Source organism: Hydra vulgaris, chromosome 15 (genome assembly GCF_038396675.1).
Source record: "Hydra vulgaris chromosome 15, alternate assembly HydraT2T_AEP".
In the NCBI taxonomy this organism is placed as follows: Eukaryota; Metazoa; Cnidaria; class Hydrozoa; order Anthoathecata; family Hydridae; genus Hydra; species Hydra vulgaris.
In genome coordinates this window covers 43,770,959-43,798,293 of record NC_088934.1, presented here as the reverse complement: position 1 = coordinate 43,798,293, position 27,335 = coordinate 43,770,959, and the positions used below count along the sequence as shown (strand labels likewise).

Below are 27,335 nucleotides of genomic sequence, written 5' to 3'. Positions count from 1 at the left end.
AAATATTATATAACACCATATGAACACCTTTTTTTAAAAAAACCTAACGCCTCACAAAAAAAAACATTGAGTCATTGTACACTAGAAGTAAACCAACAGAGAAAATTATGTCAAATAAATCGATTATTTTTTTATCGAAATTTAGCTCTATGAGATTGTTCAGTTTACTGAGAGAATAAGTTTTATATCAAACTATAAAGTGTATACTTCATATTAAATATGTATATACGGGCAAGGCAGCTCTTCAATTTTTTTATGTCTTATATCAACACGCCAACGTTATATTGCCAAAATAGTCCGATGTTGCAACATGGATTAATCATTTCTATCTTCAAGTATTTGTTCTTCAGAGACATAGTAAAAAGATATGTTTTGATAAGGTTGACGTGTTGTATACGGCATTGGAATATTTAGCCGTCTGTTCTATATCAATATTTATAACTCGTATTAATAGTATATTGTTTGTGGTATAGTCTCGAATGCATTATTTTCGCTATGAAGAAATTTGTATCTATTTAAAAAAGAAAGCTTTGTTTTATATGTATTTTAGTAAATAACTTGTCTCGTTATACAAACACCATATCCCCCTAGAAATATTTAAGAAATACCATTCAAGAGTATGGCTTTAATACTTTAATATTCTAATAAAATTATAAAAATAATAAAATAATAAGTAAATGAATAAAGTAATAAAAAACTGTAAAATTTTATAAAAGTTCCCCCCTTCCCCCCTGAGTTTTTCCTAAAACTTTTCTCTAGTAACTCAACCCATTTAATGCGTTTGTATCATTATTCATTAGTGAAAATATTTTTATTTTAATTTTTTTTTTTTTTTGCTGTATGTTTTAGCATTTGTAACTTAGTTTTTTTTGTAATATAAGTCTGCAACACGAAAGAGTTTTTTATCCCATGAAATATAGAGTTATACATTTCCATAACAATAAAGTTTGGATTTTACAAAAACGTTTTTTGAAATTTTTTTTTTACAAAAACATTTTTTTTTGTAAAAAAAACTTTTTGTTATATTTTACCATATAAAAAACACGAACATGTTTTGAATATGTTTTTGCTATTCAAAAAGGTTAATAAAAAAAAAAAAAAAAAAAATTATTCTAAACTAAAAAATACACATTTTTCCGTAATACAAAACAATGTAAGTAAAATAAATAAACATTTTCTTAAAAGCAAATAAAAACAAGACAAAACAAACCGTAATCTATCATACGATTTCTTACGCCTGCCCCTTAATATTAGTCGGTGTATGTACATTAGCTTATGCCTACCCCTATTTATTATCCGTTTTACACACATACCTATTAATTCTTTTAATATATTATATTTGAATCAAACTAACCAAGGCGGAAAAAATAACAATAACACTAATGAAGGACAAATATTAATAATGTGATGAAGATCAACAGAACTGTGATTTATTTTGTATATTTTAAATTAAAAGTTTTTATTGCAACATTTATAATAGGGTTTTTTACAATTGAAAAGATATCTCTTATATCTAGCCATCTCACAAGTAGTCAGATCTGCTAACTGCATTAACTTTGCATCTCTTTCTTATATTTATTTTTCACATCTTTTATACTTTATGCTTGTGCGTTTTCCATGAGCACATGAGACCCATGAAATCTCGACTTTACATCCATAACTTATTCAGACCAGTACTTTTGTTTATAATTTTTCGTTACAAACACTTCTTTTTATGTGAAAATAACTATCATTCAAGATATATATTTTAAAAAGTTTGTATTATACATATTTATTCATTTAAAAATAGAGATTAAAAAGTTAAATATAATTCCATAAAGATAATGGGACAGCATTTAGGCTTAAATGTTTTAATTAACTTGTTATCTTCTACAAACCAAATATTTAAATTTTACGTTATTTATAAATTATAAAAAGATTAAAAATCATCTCTATCGTAAACAACTCCGAAAAATACCACAGCAAAAAAAAGACCCAGATTATCCTCATAACCCCAAAGTAAAAAAGTAAAAATGGCCATTTAAACAATATTTTCATATTGCATTATGGGTTCATAAATTTGATCTTAAACCCACCAATAATCCAGATTGTGAACTATTGGTTACCTAAAAAAATGTTATTTTTCTATTATATTAAAAAGATAGTTTATCACTGTTTCGAAACCAGTAATAAAAAATTGGTACATAGAATTTATATTATAAAAATATAGTTTATAAAATTAATGGCGACTTAATCTTTATGAAAGTACCTTAAAGTAAATATCAATTTTCTTAAACGTTTTTTACTTTTTAACAAATGCTGCTAATTGTTAAAATATTTATAAATTTTACGAGCTTTTTTTTCTGAATATCAAAATCCATCCAAAATATCTTACGCCTCCAGCTAAATCTTTTTTTTTTAATATCATCTAGCTTAATACTTGTTTTTTTTTACTTCAAAGTTTCATCATTTTTACAAATATGGAAAATTTACTTTGGAAATTATACTTTATGTACGTTTTTCCAGCGAAAGCTCATGACTGAGAACTGAGAACTCAATTGAAATTAGGGCGTATATATTTTGAAAATTTGGCATTTCAAGAAAGTTAAAAACGAAGTCAAATTTAAAAATTAAATGGCTAATAACCATGTTTCAAATGCCCAACGACATTAAAACTCTTCTTGCTGTTCAATAAAATTAACTGAGAGTTTCATTGATAACCAAGTTAAAAAAGATATAGATGATAAATGAGTTACAGTAAGATAATTGTTAAATAAAGTATTACTTAAGTTGTTAGAAACATTACTTAAACTGTTATAACTTTTAATGAGGTTATTTTAATCAAGTCACTATAAGCTTTTGATTAATAATTAAACCTGTTAAGTAAATGTGTAACACGCGTGGGCGCTTGCATTTGTTCATTTCTTAAATCTATTAAAATTTTTTTTTAAAAAAACCATTTGAAATTATACTTCAGCATTTGTTTTAATGCACACTATATTTTAATATTAAAAAACCTTACCAACCGGAACAAACCGGCCGTAAAGTTAGTTTCGTCTCTACTTTTCATTTTGCGATACATGGTTTTGCATTGCGTATTTTTTTAATTTTTATTTTGCGTCTTACTCTTTTTTTACTTTTGATTTTGCCCATTTTATTGATGTCAATGGCATAATATAAAAAAGACGTCTTCAGACAATTATTCCATTTTTTATTTTTTTATTGATGTGAATAGTAGCGCTTTTAAAAAGATATTTTGCTGGATGTTTCATTATTTTTTTATTACTTTATACATTTTACGCACAAATGGAAGCAACAGATTTATCAGTTTAATTGCTGCTGGAAGATTACAGTAGAGGTAGATGGCTTCTCTCACTCCATTCATTTTCAAGTTTCACTACTTGTAAAAACCTCGTTTTACTAACTCTTTCTACAGAATTCTATTAATTACTCTTTCTACCAAATTTCTCTTTTCATGTTGTTTTATCTAGTTAAAGCCATAATTGCAAATACTTTTATTCAAGTAGAAAACTATTATAATTTAAGAAGGTTGAGGAGGAGGTTGAGTAGGAGGTTGCTTGTTCAAAAGTATTTTGTATTTTTTGAGAGCAGTTAAAATAGTTGTTACTGGTTTAATATAAGAATAATATTTTTAATGTTCTTAAAGATAAATTTAAAGGTAAAAATTAATGAACTTTAAAATAATGTATAACTTAATGAAAATCGAAATTTTTATTTGTTTATTTTCTGTTTTTTCGCTTTGTTTAAAGTAACTAAGGTAACAGATTGTTTCAAATATTTAGGATATAATTGAACAAAGTTGGATTTTAATTGTCAATTAATATTGAAAAAATTAAATGGGTTCTTTTCTGTAATTTACAAAATAAAATAAAAAATTTTATGCATCTATTTCTTATTGATAATATTTAATTAGCAAAAGAAGGTTAAAAAACAAAAAACTTGAAAACAATCTTACTTGGAAAATCCAACTTAGAAATTTTAAAGGAAAACTAACGACTTTTCTATGAGAATGATATGTCTTTATAAAAACATAAACTTTAAATTAAACGAAGTAAATAATTGCTTTTTGGCAAATAATTCCTCAATAAACAAAAAAGTATAGTTTATGAAAATCTTTCTATTAAATTATATCTAATTTTTAACAAAAAAGCAAATTAAAAAGAAACCTATAAAATTTTTAGACGATCTTGTTATTCAACATTTTGCTTCTACATATAAAATATTTAAAACCAAGAATTACTAAGTTTATTGAAACGATGTATTGTATTTGTCCATTTATGAATTCCTTAATTCATTGCTTCATTGATTATGCAAATATTAGGAGGGCAACAAAAAACCTGCCAAAATTATCTGAAAATATTCATTTTGTAAAAACGTGCAGGTAGAACTAAACAAAACAATAAAATAAAAAAAAATGAATGGCAAAACTCTTAACGAGTGATATCAACATAATTTATATATATGAGTTAAATATACAGAACATTGTATCATTGCTTCACGACCGATGCTTTAAAACTTTCTTTTAAAAAATAATTTAAATTTAGCTATATAACAAGCATATACTGTGTATGAGCTCGTTATATAATGCCTGTTCAATGAATTGGCTAATTAATAAAAATTTCATAATAACAATCCTTAATGGTTACAACTTTAGGTGTCAATTATGTTAATTCATTCCAGAGCAATGAGTATTAAATAATTGAAGTGATGTTAACATGTAACTTCATTTATGAAAATGTTTTAGTTACAAGTTTACAGGGCTTGTAATACCATTTAACAAGGCTTTAAGAAAGGAATCATTTTGTTACTATGATAGATTTTACTTTAGAGGGAATTAAGTACTTGTACTTTGCTGAAAACTTAATTCAAATGAGCTGCTTAAGTGGTGTCCTGCAGCTTTTAAAAACACTTTGTAAAATTTTCGATTTTTTTCTCATTCTCTAGTTTTTAAAGCATGTTATAATTTAATCCATATATCTAGACTAATAACTTGATATAGTATAACCCAAATGTATAAATCTTAAAATTTATTTCATCAGGTATTACTAAAATAACCCTAACCCTAACCCTGACAGATTGTTAAGTAGTAATGAGGCATTAGCTTATCATGTAGGTACTAGTTACTCTTACAACTGAAAGTGGTCTCTGAATACAGAAAATGAAGAATTTCCGTCTAACCATAATTTATGCAAGTTAAAAAAGTTATTTTACCCCATTCAGAATACTTTTTTTTATTTTTTTTATCTTTTTATTATTTCAGTTTACAAAGTCAGTCGTTATACAATAGAATAAACTATTAAAATACTTTTAAAAATATATAAATATAGCAGACTAACAATATAAACTCGGTTTCCGAAAGAAGATCACAAGGATCTTGTCATCGGGACCTTATAAATATATTATACTTGATTTCTGTGTCAGAAAAAAAAAAACTGAAATTAAAATTCCAGCCGTATTGAACAATACAAAAAGATTTGCTTACTCCAACGCAATTGAAAAGCTTTTGTTTGTATTTAATTTTGTTTCATTGAGGTTGAATAATAACTCAATTACGACCATCATTACAGAGGAATTGGATAATGTGTACTGCTAGTGAATCTTAGTTTATTGTGAAACACAGCCTGTTAGTTACGGTGACAGACGGAAAAGTATGCAATCCTTTAAATGACCTGCGTTCTACACATAAAAAGTTATATCTGTGGTGCTACTCCCAAAATGGGTAATTGAAAATTAAAAGACATAGTTGACGAAGAAGAAAACTGAGGTTGTGGCTGTTTACGGTGCATGTTTCAATCCGTACCTTTAAATTCTTGTTAAACATTAGCCACCGCTTCGACGTAAAAAAGTGGCAACCTAAAACCAATGAGAATAAAATGTAGTGTCAAACAACGTTTGGAGGAGATTAAACAAAAGTTTAAAAAACAAATGGGGCTTATTATAGACAAACCAAAACGTGGTTATGGAAATACAAACATTGGCTACACAGGTTTTTTATAAATCCAGCAATTAGCGAAAAGATTACAGAGTTAGATATCAAACTAATTCAAATATTTTTGAATTAGTTTAACATCAAACTCTAATATCTAGCCATGATATTGATTGTCGAATTTGAAAATTTTTTCGATGAAATATGCTTTTGATGAGATCTGACTCTGTTAACAGTTTTCTTAGAGGATTGCCTGCAAAGAGAAGCAGTAAACTGCCAATAGAAGTTTTGAATTTGGTTGTTCCGCCTAAAACAGTAGCAAATCCTATTTGTTTTTTTCAATGAACAATTTTTTTTTTGCCGTATATTTACATTTTATGATATATAATTTTGTAAATTTTTTTAATGGTGAAATAATAAATATTATTACATAATAGTAATAGTCTTCTGAAGTCTCGATGAGTTTTCTCTTGAGGATTCAAACTATGAGTTTTCTCATGAGAATTTAAATTATGTGTTTTCTCAGGAATTCAAATTATGAGTTTTCTCATGAATTCAAATTATGAGTTTTCTAATAATTAAATATAAACTTTATTGTATAGTTTTATGTATGGTTGCATTTTAAATTAATTTTTTATTTTGTACTTCATTTTTTTATTATAAATATCTCCTAAACTACGAAGTTATTAATACAAATTTAATTATTCAGTAAAACAACAAAGCATTGTTTATTTCAACTATTTGTGACCAGAACGATCAAATTGTAGAAGAAAATTTTTTGTCCAGCAAGCTTTTATTAAACAACTTACTGCACTAAGGTTTTTTTTTTGACGTTTGTAATAGGTAACATACAGCCATGACGAAAACCTGTGAACGTTCATATACAAATTTAGTTCCTAATAATTTATTTATTACTATAGTAGTAGTAGTAGATGCTGTAGCCGCCCGAAGACAACGAGTGTGTGTATTAACAACACACTTAGACAGCCGTGTCAGTATTAATTTTATTTAAAAGGAGCCAATTGTCTAATTGTGCTTTAAAACTGTTTACTGATTTTGCATTAACTACATCTTTAGGTAGTTTATTCCATGGTTTTGTTATTCTGTTAGTAAAGAATGAGAATCGCGTTCAAACCTGACACCGTTTCCTCTAGATATTTGAAAATCATTAGGCTTGAAACCGTTTAAAAAGTCCACATTTTCAATCTTATTTAATAACTTATAAGTCTGGATCAAATCTTCACGAAGTCTGCGTTCACATAATGGGCTGAGGCCAAGAATCTCCAGTCTTTCCTCGTATTTCATTTTTGCCAGAGTTGGATTGAGTCTCGTAGCCCTGTGTTAAACTTTCTCGAGCAGTTCTATTTCTCCTTTAAGCTGAGGGGACCACACTGGAACCGCGAATTCAATTATTGGGCGAACAAACGTCACGTATAAGACTTTAAGAGTCTGCACATCCAGTTTCACAAATGTATTTTTAATCATTCCCAGCATTTTATTTGTCTTCGAGCTGCAAGATATAATTTGCTGTCTCCATTTCATGTTTGCTGAGAATAATACGCCTAGATCTTTTTGAATAGTAGTTTGTCCTAGGACAACATTATCCATAGAATAATCGTGTTTTGGATTGTTACTTCCATAATGTATTATTTCGCATTTTTCTTTATTGAATTTCACTAACCATTCTTTAGACCAGTCCCAAGCACTGTTTATATCTCGTTGAAGACTGTTTATTTTCTCTATTGAGTTCACATCGATCATTATTTTGGTGTCATCTGCATAGAGCTTGGCTACATTTTGTATTCTATCCGGCAGGTCATTTATAAACAAAACAAACAATATCGGGCCAATTACCGATCCCTGCGGAACTCCGCTGTAGATATCGCGCCAGCTCGAAACAGTATCACCGTTGACTACGCGTTGCTTTCTATCTTTTAAAAATTCCTCTTAACCACTTTAGCAGCTTTCCTTTAATTCCATACGCTTTTAATTTTAAAACGAGTCTTTTGTGTGGCACCGTGTCGAAAGCTTTCGCAAAGTCTAAATAAACCACATCTACCGGACGATTCAGTGCGATATTTTCTGTTAAATAATCCACAGTTTCCATGAGATTTGTCGTGCATGATCTAGATTTAACAAATCCATGTTGACACTTCGATAAAAATTTATTGTTCGTAAAATGTGCCAAAAGTGAGTCTTTTATTATGCTTTCCAGAATTTTACACGGCACAGAAGTCAGTGATACTGGTCGATAATTATTCGCTTCTAGCTTACTGCCTTTGTTCTTAAAGATTGGGGTAATGTTCGCAAATTTCCATTGCTTAGGTAGTTTGCTCTTATCAATCGAAGACATAAATATCAATGTGATTGGCATTGCTAGTCCTTCAGCGCAATTTTTTAAAATGATAGTACTCAATTGATCAACTCCACATGATTTCTCAATGGATAATTTGCTTAATCTTGTTTCTACGTCACTGTAATTAATTGCACTCTCGTCAAAATCTAAATATTTACCCCCACATCTCGATCCGAATTCTGGTAATACTTGGTCGCCCTCTCTAGTGAAAGAGTTTTAAAAATTTTCGTTTAAAATGTCAACAATCTCACTAGTCGTATTTGTAACATTTCCTTCGACGTTTTTTATCGCTTTACGTTTTGTTGATCGTTCACATATTTAAATAGTATCTTCTTGTTTCTAATCGATTTGTAGACTATATAATTTATTTTTTATTAATGTTTACTTTTAATGAAAATTATTACCTTTAAAGTTATTATTATGCATAAAGCCATCTTAAAAAAATGATCTAGACACTCCTTGTTCTAAAAATTTGTATTAACAAAAAGTAAAAAAAAAAAAATGCGTAACTGATTCACTCGTTTAGAAAATGAACATTATGAGTTTTTATGATTTTTTCCGTTTGGTATGACTATCAGTTACAACCTTTATGCTCTGAGGCCGTGATATTACCTCCAAGCCAGGTTCAAATTAAAGCATAACGGGGGCCCTAACCTAGCCTTAAATGTGGGCCAGACAAGATATAACTTTGAACTTAATAAAACTATTTTTTTCTTTATGACAGTATAATTATCAGTTATTTTGATAAACAAGTAAGCGAAAAAATGACTGCCATATTTCAATTTATCCATAAAGTTTAGAAGAATTTCTTTCTTGATTTTTGTTCTTCAAAATCACTGACTATACTGAAGTCAAACTTTAAATAAGTGGACGCGAAGGACACACTACGATGGAAAAGGGGTTTTGACAAGTGAACCTACCGACCTATAATATATAACGTTACGCACTATATTATACGTCGTATTATATTAACGTATACATTCGTATTACATACGTATTATATTAACGTTATACTTTATATAAGTTTAGAATTAATGTAAAATCAATAATTAATTAGTGTAAAATCAATATATTGTGTTATTTAGTATCGTGTAATTGTCTAAAATTAATACATCAAATGTACAAGTACATATAATCGTATAGACCGGTACAAGTACGTTCAAACAAACAAAAGGGTGATAGAACTATTTATTATGCTTAATTATTCTGTTTGTAAAATCATGACTATAAAGAATAATAATAATAATAATAAAATACATTTTGTTATTTAATATCGCGCCTTTTCTAAAAGAAAAAAGATTAAAACGAAAGCAAAAAAACAAAAAAACAACAGCATGAGGTTTCTTGTTTTTATAACGTTTCTTTATTTAAACATTATATAGGATATATAATGTTATCATTATTCGAGATAATTCTTAAATTCTCTTAAATCTTCTACGTTATTTCTTCTTCTTCTTTTTTTGTTTGTTAGTGTTACTACTATTATTATTAACTAAAATTACTTTATTAGAGTCTCCAACAAGCAGAAAACTAATTCGCTTGAATATGTAAAGCTAGAAACGTTTCTTTTATATTAATTATAAAATACTCAAGTGTATTCAGACCTTGAAACACTTATTTCACAAACCTTATGTACAAACCAAATGAAACATCTTGTAGAACTTCTTTCAAAAATCCTAAAATTCTTTATTAATAGAAAAATGTTTCAAATTTGTTAACATTTTTTTTAAGTTTTCTATGTTTCATGAGAGCAAGCAATTAATGTTTAGCAATCTTTATTATATATTTGCCTTTTTTTTATAGCGTTTCTTATAAAGTATTTCTTCATAAAAAACATAATAAGTATGACATGAAAAGAAAAAAAGATGTATGCTGATTTTTCAATTTTGTATAATAGATTTTTTAAACACTTTTAGTACAATGAACAAATATATCTTATATATTGTTTTTTATACTATAAAGAATTTACTTTTAAGATATTTTAAATTTTATTAATTTATTAAAAGATAATTGTATAATTAAAATTTATTCTTAAACATGAAATTAAATTAAATTTTCTTGACAACAAAATTGTATTAAATTTTTACCTTAAACTTAAGATGTTTAAAAAATTTAAAGTATTTAAAAGATGCATAAATTTTATTTTTATTGCAGCACAATATAGTTAAACCAGACTGTTTTCACAACATTTAGTATTTAGCTTGGGATTTTACATTGGAACTAAAACATGTAAACCATGATTTTTTTGTTTTCATCAATTCCATCAAAAAGTTCTTTTATGAGCGTTATTTTAAAAATAAGGTTGAACATTTTATTTTTACTTTTTACATTTGGAGTTTTTTTAAGAAGAAGAAAGAAAGAAGAATAATGAAGAAATTAAAACTTTTAATGTTTTTTTTGTACATAATGTTTGGCTAAACCAAAAGCCAAACATGTACAAAAAAAGATTAAAAAATTATGTACAAAAAAAAATCCAAACTTTTAGTCAATATAGCAAAACTCTTTGTATGTTCTTAATTAATCAGTCAATGTATATGCTGAAGCACCCAGCAAATATATATATATATATATATATATATATATATATATATATATATATATATATATATATATATATATATATATATATATGACATCAGACTGCTCACTAAGTTATGCATATATATATATATATATATATATATATATATATATATATATATATATATATATATATATATATATATATATATATATATATATATATATATGTATATATATATGCATAAATACATGTAAATATTTAGGTGTTTTTAAAATGAAAAATTTCATTTCATTTAAGAAATGAAAGATTTGAATTCAAACAACAATGTCAATAATTTGCAAGATTATGAAAGCTTAAAGAAACTTTATGATGAGCTACAACTTCAAGAGGTTTTTTTTGAAATATAGATACAGTGATATTATTTAATTCTTTTGTTTTTATTTTTGTTTTATAATGAAAGGTAAAGTGTGTACAGAGAAGTATGAGAATAATATTAAATGACAAAAAGAGCATGAATATTTAATCTAAAAAATCTATTATAATTTCAACAACACAAATTTTTGACTTCAATTTTTATATATGCATGTGGAAAGTTATGTTGGTTAAACTAAACAAAAGGTTTCAAACATGTTGTATTATTTATTTCATTTGATTTTTCAATAGTTTTCATCTTTATATATTATAGTTAAAATAACAATAGTTTTCAAGACTTCTAGAAATATTATAAAAAATAAAGAGAAAAGTTTAGAACCATAGTTTATTTGATAAATTATAAATAAACTTTTTCAAGATACAAACTTTTAAAAATTAAAAAGATAAGTAGAGCAAGAGCCCGTGGTTACCAGACCTACATTATTTTGTAAAAGCTTAAAATTTCTCAGCATGTGTTTCCAACACAAGTAGGAACGATGGTCAACTATGTATTTTAAATCATGGTGGCTTTGGCTGGTAACAGGTACTAAAAGTGTTTAAAATACTAGCTAAATTATGTCAAATTTTAAAGCGCAATTTTCTTTTTGTAGTAGTATTATAAATTATGCCTATAGAAAATTGTGATAATTGTTTTATTTATTTTGAAAAAGAAAAGCTATTAAATCCCCCTTTTAAATTCATTTTTATTATAATTTTCATCTTAGATTCTAACTGTTGTTAAACGCTAGTATAAACCAGTACATTTTTTGATGCAATCAAACAATTATTTTCAGTTAAATTACATAACTAAGGTTTCGTTCTAACATTTTTAGAAACAAAACTAACAATATTCTTAACATATTATATATATATATATATATATACATATATATATATATATATATATATATATATATATATATATATATATATATATAAATATATATATATATATATATATATATATATATATATATATATATATATATATATATATATATATATATATATATATATATATATATATATATATATATATATATATATATATATATATATATATATATATATAGTGTCATCTATGTAGCAAATTTATTTCGGTAACTATGTTGAACATCCATAGCTTTTTTGCAAGCTGCTATATGATACTGTACCTTCAACTGCTAGTTACAAAACAAAACTGGTTCGCTTGTGACTCTAAAAATAGGAAGTAATTCATGCTCTTCTATGCTTTATAGTGCACAGTTTAATTATAGTATAACTATATATTGTCACGTCTGAACTTTATTATAAAAGTTTTTTACCAGCCATAAGACTTGACACTGAAAAATACTTACTTATATGTTCAAAGTTAACTCTGTGAGGGTAGTGTATGGGTAGATTTTTTTGTGGTAAAATATCTACATGCATAGCAGATATTATGGTGTCAGATGTGACAGTGTCAGACGTAACTGCCAGTGTTGGATATGACAAGTTTGAAGTTGTTTCATTTCAATTTAGCACAAGCGCTATTGTTGTTCGAATGAATATTCTATGTAGTTGAATCTAAATACTTTATGTCTACATAATATGTTTAACTATTCTGTTGTTCAATATTCTATGTAAACAAGCAGATTTATGTAAACAAAATTTAAATTCCAAAGATTGACTTTTCAATTTCTGGTTTACAATTCACTTAAATTCACTTTGAAGCAAAGAGGTTAGCATTTTAGTATCAGCTTGAATTTGAGTTTTTGTTAAACAAGTTTTGACAATATTTGAAATAAATTATAAGAGTTCATGGTTTTTGTGCATGGTGCATAGTGCAGTGAAACTAATTGTGAAACTACAACTTTTTAGATGGTCAGGTCTAATGCTCAGAAGTGCAAAGAATACAGAAAAAGATTGAAGCTAGCATGAAGATTTGATGCATATAAAATCAAGGACCATGAGAAGAAGGAACAAAAAAGATTGTCACTGCATGGGACATTAACAAATAACTATCAAAATAAGTCATCCCAGTGTCGAGAACGTGAACTTCTTCTCAGATGGTGCAGCTTCCCAGTTTAAACATAAGTTTTTGTTTATAAATCTTACCTTTGTGAAGGAGGAGTACATGTTGAAAAATCTTGTCTGGAATTTCTTCGCCACCAGCCATGGAAAAGGGGCAGTTAATGGGGTGTGAGGAACAGTAAAACACATTGTTTGGTTCAGAGTGCTAGCAGTTAAAGTAATTGTTACAAATGCCAACTCATTTTATGAATATGTCAAGGCTGCTGCATCAAGCTTGCAACTGGTGCTTGTCTCTCAAGATGAAGTAGAACCTTCATCTTGACGCCAGATGGGAAAATTGCAAGTCCTTGCCTCAGACACAATCATTTTACTATATTGAAGTTCGGCAGATATTTCAGTGATACAAAACAAACACTGTTTGATTTTGGAAAGGGAACAGTGGAACTGTCAGAGACATGCACAACCAGTGGTGCTGGTAACAACAAAACTGATGCCAGTATTGACAATTCAGCTCAACAGGCCAAGTTTTCAGTCGGCCTGTATGTGCTGGAAAAATTTGCTACAAAACAAAAACTGGTCAACTATGTTGGGGTCATAGAAATATGTGATAAGGAAGATGTTGAGGTTTCGTTCCTCAGAAAGCGGTTGGACATGTTTGTGAAGCCAGCTAAACCAGATAAAAGCCTAGAACTGATATCGTGAGGGTCTTGTCAACCCCTGTTATTGACAATCGAGGTGAATATAAGTTTGATGAGGATTTGGATGCATTTTAAACTACAGTGAACATTATCAAAATTGAGAATTTTTGGTTTTTATTTTATAATTTTGTTCATAGTGATGTTTTTTTGCTGCATGTTTGCACTTGTAATGGCAGACTGTCACGTCTGACACTATTAATTTAGTTAGCTGTATTGGATGCAGTAGTTGAGAATGGTTCAAACAAACACATATTACGAATTTTATGTATCTCAGTAAGAGTTCTGAACAAATATTTAAGCAGTATTGTTCTTACTTTCACAGAATTTGCATTTAGATTAATGAAGAGTACAATTCAGTGAATTTCACGCCAAATTGTACCCTAAATGCTGTCACATCTAACACCATGTGATTTTAGTTACAGCACAGCCAGTATTGTAAATAAAAAACTCATGATAACATGATTAATAGCACACACCACCATTGTATTAACAATGAAAGTATATTAGCAAAGCCCTCTTTCATAACAAAACATTTCATAACAAATGACACTGTTAAACATGTCTGAATGTCACGTCCGATACCATGGAATATATATATATAATTTTTTTATAATTTTTTTATTTGTCTTTGTTTATATAAACTACAATTCCCTTTCACAAAAAATATAATTTAATTATGTGTTTAATACTCGGTGCCAGGTACTGCAATAAAATGGCCGATTCCAGGTACTGATACTAATGTACCAATACTGGGTAAAACAGCCGAATTAGTGGGTTGATGGGTGCAAACTGGGTGCCTGGCTCATCACTAGTTTTAACATAAAAGTGATATTTAAAAGTTATTGTTTAGCTAAGTTGCAATAAACGTTGTTTACGTGGGGTCTGATACACAACAATATATCAATCTTTGTTCACTGTATTGATAACAATAAAATATTTAAATTATCATTTTCCAATAATTGCTTTGCACAGCTTTGCCATAGTTTTAATTCAAAAATCAAATCGTTTAAATTATCTAAAAAATCATAAATTATGTCTAAAAAATCATAAGTTATGTCTAAAAATCTAAATAGTATGAAAAAGTATCAATTTGTTAATTAAATGACGTTTTGTCAATTTCATATTAATTATAGCATAGTAACACTTTTTTGGATTGTAACTGCAGTTTGCTACCATTTGGCCAAAGAAACACCTTTTCTATTAATTGAAATGGCATCACAATGGACATCACAATGCTTTAAGTGGATACTGATAGTGTGCTTATTTGGTCATGCATTTGGCTCAAGCACTTTAACATTGGTAAATGTAAGGTGTTGCATAAAGGTTATCCAAAGAAACTTTTTTTTTTTTAAACATCTTCCCTTCCAACAAGGCTACAAGTAACCACTAATTAGAGTTAGAAGTTACTGGAACAGAAAAGATGAAGATTGTAGAGCAAGATAATGATTGACAGGCAACTTAAAGGATTGCAAATAATATGAATCAGGAAAGCAAGATGAAGGAAACGAATTCCAAAGAAAAAATGTTCGAGGAAAAAAACTAGACGAATAAAAGTTTTTGAGCACTTAGGGACAGTCACAGATAAAGGATGAGACTTAATTGAATGATGAGTAAAACGAGAATGAATTTTAGTAGGTGGCACAAGAGACACTAGCTCTTTAGAGCAGTGCCCATTATAGTATTTGTAGAAAAGAGAAAGAGAAGCAACTTATCACGAAAAAATGGTAGTATCATCAGCAAACAATGCCACCCTAGGTGTGAAAATACTGGAAGATCATTAAGATAAATTAAAAAGAGTAAAGGGCTTTGGAAAGAACCTTTAGGAACCCCTAAAGTGACAGGATATGAAGAAGAGTGCTGTCCATCAAGGAAATCAACTTTAATACTACGATTGGAAAGGAAGGATTCAAAAATCTTAAAGATGTTACCAGATACACCGTAGGAAGAAAGCTTATGGAGAAGACCAGCATGCCAAACTTTATCAAAAGCCTTTGAAATGTCAAGAGCGGTGGCCTTAGCCTCTCAACCTTTATCTAATGCACAATAAAACCTATCGATTATTACTGTTAGCAAATCAGCTGTAGAACGAGAAGATCGAAATCCATATTGATGATCAGAAAGTAAGTTATTAGATTCAAGATGAGAGATTAAGCGTTTGTTAAAGATTCAAAAACCTTGCTTATGATAGTAAGAAGACTAATGGGACAGTAGTTAGACGAATCAGATTGCTCTCCAGAATTTTTGAAAATAGGGATAACCGATGCCACTTTCCAGCATGCTGGAAAACAAGACTCTCATAAGCACTTGTTGAATAGTTTTGAAAGTATAGACCACAGCTCCGGAGAACACTTGCAAGACTATAACAGGTATATTGTCTGGGCCACAAGCTGTAGAAAAGTCTAAGCAGGAAATTACTTTAGATACAGAAGTTGGAGTGATACGAATGTCAAGGAATGGATTAACCTTGGTTAGTTGGCAATATCAGGTAGAACGCAACTAGTGGAATCAAGAGATGATATTGATGAAAAGTGTTTAGCAAACAATTCAGCTTTGTCTTTAGGTGAGGTGACAAAGTCTGAACCATACAAGAGAGGTGGAATTAAAGATTTGCCCTTATTATTGATACTATTAAAGATTCTCCAGAAGTCACAAGAGCCTAGTTTTTGTGATGAAATACGAGATTTCATGACCTGATAATAGCGGGCTTCTGCGCTAGGCAAAACCTTTTTACAATGGTTTCTAGCAGTGATAAACAGACGTCTGTTTTCTGGAGAATTGTTTTGTTGATAGATATGGAAGTAAGGGTTTCAATTGGCAATTGCAGCAGCACAATGTGAGGAAAACCATGTAGGAGAGTGAGGCTTAACCTGGAATCGTCGAGAGGGAACAAAAGATTCCATGCCAGTCTGAATCCATGAAGTTATGTAAGAAGCATATTTGTTGACAGGAAGACGAAAGATTTCTACCCAAGGGCCATCATGAAGAAAATCAAGGAAAGAGTCCCAGTCAGCTTTAAGGTAGTTGTAAGAGGTACAATGATAGGGGGATTCAGATGGTGAAGAAGAATGAGATATTAGTTTTAGAGAGATCAAACTGTGATCAGAAGCACCTAAGGATGAATGTGGAGAAACTGAGCACTGACTTGGATCAGAAACAAAACATAAGTTGAGTAGAGAAGGTAAATGATTCGGGTTGTCTGTAAAGTGAGTTGGAAAGTTGGCTATTTGAGTTAGGGATTGAGAAAGGCAAAAATTGTGGGCTTTAATTCCTGCAGAGTCACTGACACTAGAGCCAAGCCATTCAGTATGATGAGCATTAAAGTCACAGACAACAACATTATTGGCTGATGGATAAAGAGAGAGGGCTTGGTTAATATGATCAGAAATAACATCAAAAAGAGTGCAGACTTGAGATTTTAACACAGAAGTACTCCACAGAATTCAATAATGACACCTGTTGCACTCTTGCGACTATGTCTATTGAATATAATTTTAGCCCTTGCTTCAAATGACCCAAAAGTTCTAAAGCTAGATGAAAATCTTGCATCCCTAACCAATCAGATGTTATGAGGGTTCAAAATTGATTTCCTTAGTCAAAAATTAGCTCCTTTGTGGACTACTATCTAATGAGTCCACATCTTGAATGTTTTATTGAAGCCTGGTTGCTATTGTGTGGTTGCTATTTGTTCAGACATTTACTCGTGTTACTAAATAATGTTCAAGACTAGCCACCATGACAATAGTTACTTTAAGCCATATAGGTAAAACAAAACATTTGCAGACATTTGAAGATGCTATTCTTAAAAAAATGTTGTTTAAGAGGATATATAGGAATATAATTAAATTCAAGACATATAACAACACTCATGAAGAAAATTTCTTCATTCCACATGATCAATTGATTTTATATTCAGTGTATAATATACATAGTCATGGCAAGCAGCTTAAGCTTTAATTTATAAGAGGATTCCATTGCAATTCCCACTGGAATGCTTTCACTAAATACACAGTGGTACTTATTCAGTGAATGCATTTAAGGAATGTATTTTGAAATAACAAATAACCTATTTAATCAGCATAGAAACTCCTGGAAAAGTTATTTATCAAATGAGTAAAAAAAATGGACAACTCTAAATCAATGTGAAACTCAAACTCATGTGAATATATCAAATTCAAACTCATATGATGCATTATGAAATACCCAATTAATGACTTGATTGATTGAAAATAATATTGAGCACTCTTTTTAGAGTTTTTTTTTAAATTCCAAATGGAACATATTTTTCAAGAAATATATATTTTTTTTATTATATTATTTTATGACCTCCGAAGACATTAAAATTTTTTTATTAGCTAAGAGGAAATACAACACTATTTTCTATTAGATTTCTAATATTTTTTAAAATCCAAACTAATATGTTATATATACAGCAGCAGGGGATAGCTACATTGGACAGTTGAAGCAGACTGCTACAAGCTTAATTTATAATTGCACATACAAAAAAAGCATTTTTTTTAAAAGCTTAGTTTTTTTTTAAACTAAGAAGAGGATTATGCTAGTTCAGCCAAATTTGTATCTTGCTTCTACTTTATGAAAAGCAACAAGTTTATTAGCCGCTCCAGGTAGCAAAAAAATTAAGGTTTAAATGAGTTGAGAGGAGATAATGTTTATTGTCATGTTGTAACATTATTATATACAGACATTATTGTCTGGCATTTGTGTTTGTTTTTCATGTAATTTTTTATTAGTTTTATTTTTATGTTGTTATGTTTGTTTTCATTTTGTCATGTTACAGTGTTTGAGAAAACTTTTTTTGGAAAAAAAACAAATTAAAAAACCTTGTTAATCTTTAAAAATTACAATATATTTTTTCTGTGTAATTCGTCTGGTGGCACCTTCAGCATTAATTAACAATTAGAAACAACTTTTATCATTAGTTAACAGTATTTTATATTTGACAACATGTTATGATTTTATATTTTAGTTTTTAGTTTTTTATAAATATTTTAAATAAACAAGGTTATGTTTCATTGCATCAAAACCAATCTTAGTTGGTTTTGATGCAATGAAACATAACCTCGAAACTTGGTTTCATAGTTTTTTTTAACAGTTTTGATGCAATCAAAAATCAGTTTTCATTGCATCAAAACCAACTAAGGTTGGTTTTGATGCAATGAAACAAAACTATGAAACTTGGTTTCATAGTTTTTTTTTTAACAGTTGAAACTTTAACACGCATACTACTTTTTTTATGTGTGTTGTTATATTGTTATTATCATTTTTATTTTTTATTTATTGACTGTTTTTTCTTTTATGACTGACTTTGTTTTTAAATATTTACTGTCATGTTTATTGTTATGTTTGTTTTTGTTTTCAATTTTTATTTTTTAATTTATGGTTTAAGTTGTGTTTGTTATTACAGAATGAAGTTGAGAAAGAATTAGAAGGCGTCATAAAGGAACATGATCAGCTTTTAATACAGTTAGAATCTGTACCGAAACTTGTGTAAGGTTTTAAATCTTTAAAAACATAATAAAATAAACATTATAAAAAATTTGTATAATAAAAATAGTGTTTTTTTGTCAACAAAAACATTGTTATTAGCAAAATTCAGAAATTTGTGCTGCAACAGTTTGATTATTTGCAGTTTTAATATTTTGAAAATGATCTACAAACAAGGTAAATTAAAAATTAAATAATTTGAGAACAGTTTAAATTCAAAATTCAAAAAAAAAAAAAAAAAAAAAAAATTTAAAAATGAATATAAAATAATCAAATTAAAATTTATTAAATAATTTTATTAAAAATTTTTTGTTTATTGTTTTTTGGTTCAGACAAACTTTATAAATAGTATTGAAACCTAAATTTTAGTTTCAGTTCAAAAGAAATTTTCCGTCAAAACCAAATCTGGAAATACTTAATCACTAATTTTAAAGTTTCTGAAAAAGATTTATTATGATTATATAGTTATGATATAATTTATTATAATTTTTGTAAAAATAATTGTAAGATCTTCAATTTTAGATCTTCAATTTTAGATCTTCGTTGGATATTTTATCTTTGGATGGAAATAATTTAAGTAATATTATCTCCAAGACATCGTTGTTGGCTGAAAATGTTAGCAGTAAAGTTCGACTATTGGACTTTGCTAAGGTAACACTTTTTTTATATTTAATCGTTATTTTACATTCAAGTTTACATTACCCAAGTTTTACGATAATTTATTTTTAACTAAAATTAGGCAATTCTTTGAACTGGTAGTTTTTGAATCAAGTTTTTACTTTAAGATGATGGGATTGTGAATTCTTAATGTGCCTGTCTGGGTTTAGGTTTTTATTAAAAGAAGATAGTTTAACAATATTTTATAGGTTTAAAACACCTTTACGAGAGTTTAATAAAACCTTTTTATTAGCAAGAAATCCTAAAGCTCTTTTAGGCACATTTATAAATGCAGCCTGTCCAACTAGCTGCTTTTGTAAGTATTTCTTTATTTGATTACTTTATGACAAGCAGAAAATTTTGTTTTTCTATTGAGAGAGGTGATCAGATTTAGAAATTTGATTGTTTATAAACAACTATAAGAAATATTGCTTTTAAATTTATGTAAAAAACTGTTCTGTCAATATTATCTACACACAAAAAGAAAGTAGATGCTCTGATATTTTTTATATTCTTGTCTGCAATCACAATTTTTTAGCTTCAGTTTGTTTAGATTCCAAAATGTTTAACTTCTTGCTTTTTAATTTTAAAGTAGTATGTAACACTTTTTGGCAAACTCCATTAAATCATTTTTCATTAAATGATTTAATGGATTTTGATTTCAGTTATGATTATAACTGCTGGTGAGTCATATGATATGAAAAGAGTTATATAATACAAGATATGAAAAATGCAGTTAGTATAAACCAACACTTATTTCAAAGAGCATGATCTTGATGCAATATTTGTTGTCACTAAAGTTGTATAGAAGCCAAACTTTGTCAAGCTGGTTTGTTTGCAGATGTCAAAAAAAAAGTTCCCGCACAAAGACATAAACAGCAAAAACAGCAAAAGTTCCTGTACAAGACAAGCAACAAATTACACTTTAATTTAAAACAAAATAATACTAAAAGAATACAAAGGAATACAAAAGAATACTAAAATCACAATATATATTGAAAGAAAACAGATAATAGGGATAATTTTTTTAGTTATACTTTTGCACGCACCCTGTATATTCAATCTTTTATTATCTTCTATTATCAAAACAGAATTTTTAACAGGTCTTTTGATAATTGTATTAATTATTAAATGACCATTAGGTCTTTTGGACCTAATGGTCTTTTGATAAAAAAATTTTAAACCATTAAAATTTTTGTAATCATTTAAATTTTTATTTTTTGTAGTTATTTAAAAAATTTTTTTTTGCAATCATTTTAAATTTTTGTTTTTTTGATCATTATTTTTTTTTAATTTTTTTTCAATCTCTATAATTGTTATAAATGTTGAAGTCACTTCAACATTTATACCCTATGCCCCTCTGGTAACATGATCAAAAGTAGTTTTAGAATTGGCCACAAGCCTTTTTTGTGTGTTATTGTTTGGCAGTTTTGTCCAATTAGAAAACACCTTTTTTTGGAGTTCAATTTATATCAGTATTGTTTTATTATTATTTTACTTTTATATTTAACTTTGATGTTTTACACTTTGTTTTTATCTCAGACCAGATTTTATTTACTTCTTCTTAAGAATTTGTTTCTATGCTGGTGTAAAATGCTTTTAAATATCCTTCACAAATTATTAAAAATTTTTCACAAGATATTTTTGTTCTATGAAATCAATAACAGGAGATTTTTTTTTCTTCACAATCATTACATTAAAAATAAGTATAATATAAAAATAATATTAGTAATATAAATATAATAAATAAATATAATAATAGCATTATTAATACAATAACTAGATAAATTAGGAAATGACTGTTAAGGTGACACTCTAACAGATGCCTGATCAAAGGAGTGACACAAAACATTAAAGTATAACTTTTAATACTGCCTAATAAATTTTAATTAGTTTTAATGTTATGACTGGCTTGCACCTCAGACAATAAGTTTGCATTTGGCTTTGCTTTAGATTTTAATTTGCTTTAATTAGATTTAATTTTATATTTAACTTTGCTTTAGATTTTAATTATCAATATAATTTTTGTTGAAGACTTTCTGTTTCTAAGGAAAGAGTTTTTACTAAGTATTTAACTTACATACTTGATGTATTTGGGACGTTTAATGTCTATAATACTTTTTAAGAGGTAATTGTTTATGTCTGTTGATAGATTATATCTAGTTTATAGATTGAAAAGAGGATTAGAACACTTTTTATCACTCTTGATAATACATCTTTTCATCCAGTGGAGTTATTGTTAAATATGAATTATGTTTACAGCTTGAAAGTCACTTTGCAAACTAGGATTATAACCAAGGAAGTAGGTTGATCTCAGGTATGTGTATTAGTAATAATAATGTAGTTGATTAGGCTGATTATTTTTGCAAATCCAAGAATACATTGTTTGATTTTGAAAAATACTTTTAATGATATGTTGTGGTCTCTAGCCATCTGCAGTGTGGTCTCCAGCATCTGTTGCTTGTATCACCTGTTACTTGTACAGGAAGGAATCATCTGTTTCTTATGCAGGAAGTAAAGTTTTTTTGGCTATTTAATGAACTTTTGTTACCTTTGTATATAAAATATAATTGCAAGAATATGTTCAATTATATTAGATGTTGTGGTTAAAAAATTTAAGATTTTAGATGTTCACTACCAGCTAATTAATATAACATTAATTAATATAACATTATTTAATATGATTTATAATTTTATCATGACTGTTTGGTATCACTTTTATGCAATTAAGTGTTCATTGACATAAGAGAAGTTTTTTTCACATGAAAAATATCTTTGAATAAAGCTGGTTTATGGTAACTGCATTTTTTCAAAACAATATCTGTCTGATTTGCTTTAGAGAGTAACCTTAACAATGTTTGGTTTTGGAGATTCATTATTCTTAGATAAGGTTGGATGTGGTTGATTTTGATAGAATTTTAATTACAAGCTTTGAGAGGAAAAAATTATCATTAGTTTCGATAACAAAATTGTAAAAATGGTTTTATCGTTATTGTAATTATAAACATATTTTGTTCAAATTTGTTATACTCAAGATAAATTTTACTATTCATTATAGTTATACTTTTTATATATATTATTAGTACTGTTATTAACATTTGTAATCCTAGTAACACATAATACAATGCATTGAATATGCAATCTTCTTTGAATAAGTGCTGAATAAGCCAACTATAGTATTAAAACATTTTTATATGTTCATAAGCCATTGAATTTTTTACAGTGCTAAACCCATTTTTACCAGGAGTGCACTATGTTTGCATCTCTAGAAGACTTGTTTATTAAATAGAAAAAGGTAAAAACATTATTTAATGAATTTGTAAACAAGCATACTACAGACCTTTTTTTAAAAGCATTATGCATTGACATCTCTAATTTTGTAATATTCTGTTGAGTCTAAAGATATCTTTTAGGTGGTTTAATAAATGAAGAAATTATTGTTTTAATAAACAAAAGCCATTGTTAATAAAGTTTGAATTACTATTACATAAAATATACACATTGTTTAAAAATAGAATAAGTTTGAATAAAATTAAAAAAAAAAAAAGTTTAAGAAATTTAAAAAAGCTAACCTTTTTAAACAAAAATTTTTAGATTCGTGTTTTAATATGAAGTTAATACATGAAACATAAAAAAATATTTTAAAAAATTTCAATTTATCATCTTAGCAACACATAATACTTATTCAGTTGTTGCTACAGCAACAACTGGCAATCTATGCAATTATAAGTAATTTTATGTAGTTATCAATTGTTTTAAATTTTTGTTGCTTAAATGAAATTTAAGAATTTTTAAATTATTTTAACATCCATTTTATTTTTAAATTAACAACCAGTTACTATTAACCAACTTAATAATTTAAATTTAAAAATAACTTAAGTTTTGTTTTAATGTAATTTTATCACTTGAAAAATGCAATTTTAATTGCATGTTATAAATAAGGTAGCCTATATAAAATATATATGATGAATATACAGCTTTTGCAATGTCTCAAAATAATTTTTAGGTGAAAAGTTTTTAATTTTAACATCAGGTTTAAGTAGTTAATGGATTGTATGGTATCCAAGTCCAGAAGTATAAGAACAAATAAAAAGTATAAGTCTCCAGAAATATAAAAGCAAATAAAAATAATTTTATGTTTCAAATCATATTACGCTTAAGGATTACACACTTTACATCCATAACTAGCCATAATACTAAAATTACACATTTTACATTCATAAGAAGCTTGATAACAAATTTACACATTTTACATTCATAACAAGATTGATACCAAAGTTAGCATAACATTCTTTTTATCATTACTTTTTCTGTTATAAAATTTTGTAAATATTAGAGTAAATAAACAAAATAGTATACAAAATAAACTATAAAAAGTTATAATAAACAATTAATAAATGCTAAACCTTCAAGTTTGTTTTGTAGAAATCAGGATAAGTAAGTCTTGTTTTGTAGAGATCAGGGTAAGTCTTGTTTTGTAGAGATCAGGGTAAGTAAGTCTTGTTTTGTAGAGATCAGGGAAGATAAGTCTCAGGTCTCTACAGATCTAATCTGAAAATTTAATCATAAAGTTGTATCCTCTACTTGCTTACCCAGACTCTTGCATCTAGGAATTCCAAAAATGTTGTTAATTAAAAGATTCTGGAATTAATTTTTTTAATTAAATAAACATTTTGTTTTTTAAATTTTTATTTTTAAATATTTTTTTTCTCTTATTAGGGATGCATTCAAGATGCCATTAAAAGAGTTGATGATATATTGGATTTAAAGGTAGCAATTACGTTATACTTTTAAGAAGCTTCTTCACGCTAAAAGTTTTTTTTTTAAAAATCAGAAATTATTTTTTTTTAATAATAGTTATATTATTAAAAATATTTTTGAATACTCTTAGATAAATTTATTATTTGTTATTGTGCTGTTTTGATAGCAATATTGAGCAATATTGTGCTGTTATTTAGTTCATTTAAGACATAGCAGTTTAAAAAATATTTTTAAAAATTGATTAACTCTAATAAAATTTGTTTTTCTATCTTTAAATATCCTATTTACTTTAATTTAAAAAATTGCTTTTATAAAAGTGTAAGTGAAGTTTTAGATGTTGACTGTAATTGATTGCAGATGATGTTAGGATCATGAAAAAAACTAACATGGGGTCTTATGATAGGGTTTTTCTTCAGGCCCTTTATGACATAAGTTTACCATTGTAATGTATTTTTAGATGATCATTGCAAAATAGTCTTGAAAATTTTTGGTAAAATATGTTTTCTTATTTAAAACATCTGAGATTGAGAACTTAAAAACGTTTTTTTCTGCTATTGTTATTATTATTTCTTCTTTTTTTTTGTTGCTAGGAATTGGGGTGGGGGACATTATTATTCTGATGATGATGGCAATTAGGAATAGCTTTTTTTTGCATATTTGGTGTTTTTAAGTTGCAATTAATTCGTTTTAAGAAAAAAAAATTTTTCTCATGGTGAAATGGGTGAGGTTTTTGTTTACAAATTTAGAATATATAATGTAGAATGCATGAGCTCATTTATAGTGTAACAGCTTTTGTTTAGCAACATAAAACTTGCCAACAAATACCTTTTTCTGTAATAAACCAACAGAGTCTACAAAAATATAACAACAGATTCCAAAAGAAATCATTGAAAACCTTTTCGTAAAATTTTAAAAACACTTTTTTGAAAAAATCTTTTGTAATAAACCAACAGAACTACAAAAATATAACAAAATATTTCAAAAGATATCAGTGAAAACCTGTTTTTCTGAAGATTTTATCTTATTTTTTGATTTTGAGTAATTTTTTGTACAGAAAAAGGCATTTTGTTGATTATATGCGGTAGTGGTGCAGTGGTAGAGGGCTTGCCTCATAAGCAAGAAGTTTCGAGTTTGATCCCCACCGCTTCTCTGGTAGTACAGCACTTAACTTGTTTCTCTGCACAGTGGCTTTTTTTTGAAAAGGTTCGTTTTGGAGCTATAGAGTTGAGAGAGGGTTGTGACCACAACTAATAATGGCTTTGGGGAGGTGAATTGAAATTATATAAAAAAAAAAATTGGGTTGGCTTGAAAAGGTAGGGGATATATATATGTATATATATGTATATATATATATATATATATATATATATATATATATATATATATATATATATATATATATATATGTAAATATATATATACATATATATATAGGTTATATTTGTATCCATGTCTTCTTTTATTTTCAAAGTAGTCCATAAATCTGTTGATTTTTTTAGAGCTACTGGACACCAAAAATCATAGGTTTTAACTAATAATTACATATGATTTAAATATTAAAATATTTGTAATTGAAGTATAAGATCAAATTTATTTACATAGTCATGTGTTGAAGGTCTTAAACACTCTTTTTTATTTACATGTTCCTGTGTTATAGGTGTTAAACATTCTTTTTTATTTACATAGTCATGTGTTGAAGGTGTTAAACACTCATTCAAGAATGAAGAATATGAGCAGGTTTGAATAATTAGCTTTTTTTTTAAGTATAGAATTAAAAATATATATCAATATTTTCAATAGATTTTTTTATTATTTATGATATATTTTCCAATATATATATATATATATATATATATATATATATATATATATATATATATATATATATATATATATATATATATATATATATATATATATATATATATATATCAGGCCTTGTTAAGAAGCGTTACGCAGCTCGCATTTTGCTTGCGAAAAGGCGATTTGCCTACGCGTTCAGCAGTTTTGCGCTACGCAAAAACTTATATCTTTTAGAATATTTAAATTATTTTTTGATTGTTGTTAACGTGACGTAACGTAACATTTATTCTGAAGAAATAAAGTTTTAAGTAAAAGCTTTTAACCGCAATTGTAAACTAATAGATTTTTTGTTAAAGAAACAGTTTGTTTTATAATTTTTTTTGTTTAAAAAATGCACGATTTATTTTGATGTAAATATTTTATTAATAAGATATTTTGTTTATTGTTAATTCAATAACATAAAGTTTTAAAGACGTTCGTTTAATTTATGAAAATAAATTATGATCATGAATATGTTATCGGTAACTGATAAATAACAAAAAAAAAACTCTTTATTAAAAACATTATTAAAAAGAGTTCACAAATTAAATAAGAAAAAATTTATTAACAGTTAATAAAATAACCAAAAACCAACTGTAAAATCATAAGAAAAAAAAACAAACATTTTATGTTTCATGAAAAAAATTATTTTTTTTCAAAATAAAA

At 27.1% G+C, this 27,335-nt stretch overlaps 1 protein-coding gene across 3 annotated transcripts in view; it reads left to right on the top strand.

Moving 5' to 3' along the window:
* Positions 1-9,370: 9,370 nt before the first annotated feature.
* LOC100202673 (conserved oligomeric Golgi complex subunit 4) overlaps positions 9,371-27,335 on the top strand; it is an 82,148-nt gene continuing 64,183 nt past the window's right edge. Inside the window, exons 1-6 of one of the 3 annotated variants that reach the window (XM_065819882.1) lie at positions 9,371-9,457; positions 11,104-11,195; positions 19,330-19,412; positions 19,946-20,060; positions 24,786-24,836; positions 26,514-26,564. In XM_065819882.1, coding sequence (XP_065675954.1) covers positions 11,106-11,195; positions 19,330-19,412; positions 19,946-20,060; positions 24,786-24,836; positions 26,514-26,564 — 390 coding nt within the window. In that variant the 5' untranslated portion in view covers positions 9,371-9,457; positions 11,104-11,105. Of the gene's footprint in view, positions 9,458-9,556; positions 9,622-10,433; positions 10,512-11,103; positions 11,196-19,329; positions 19,413-19,945; positions 20,061-24,785; positions 24,837-26,513; positions 26,565-27,335 lie in introns of those variants that run through there. The other 2 variants (XM_065819884.1, XM_065819883.1) reach the window with 2 other exon arrangements.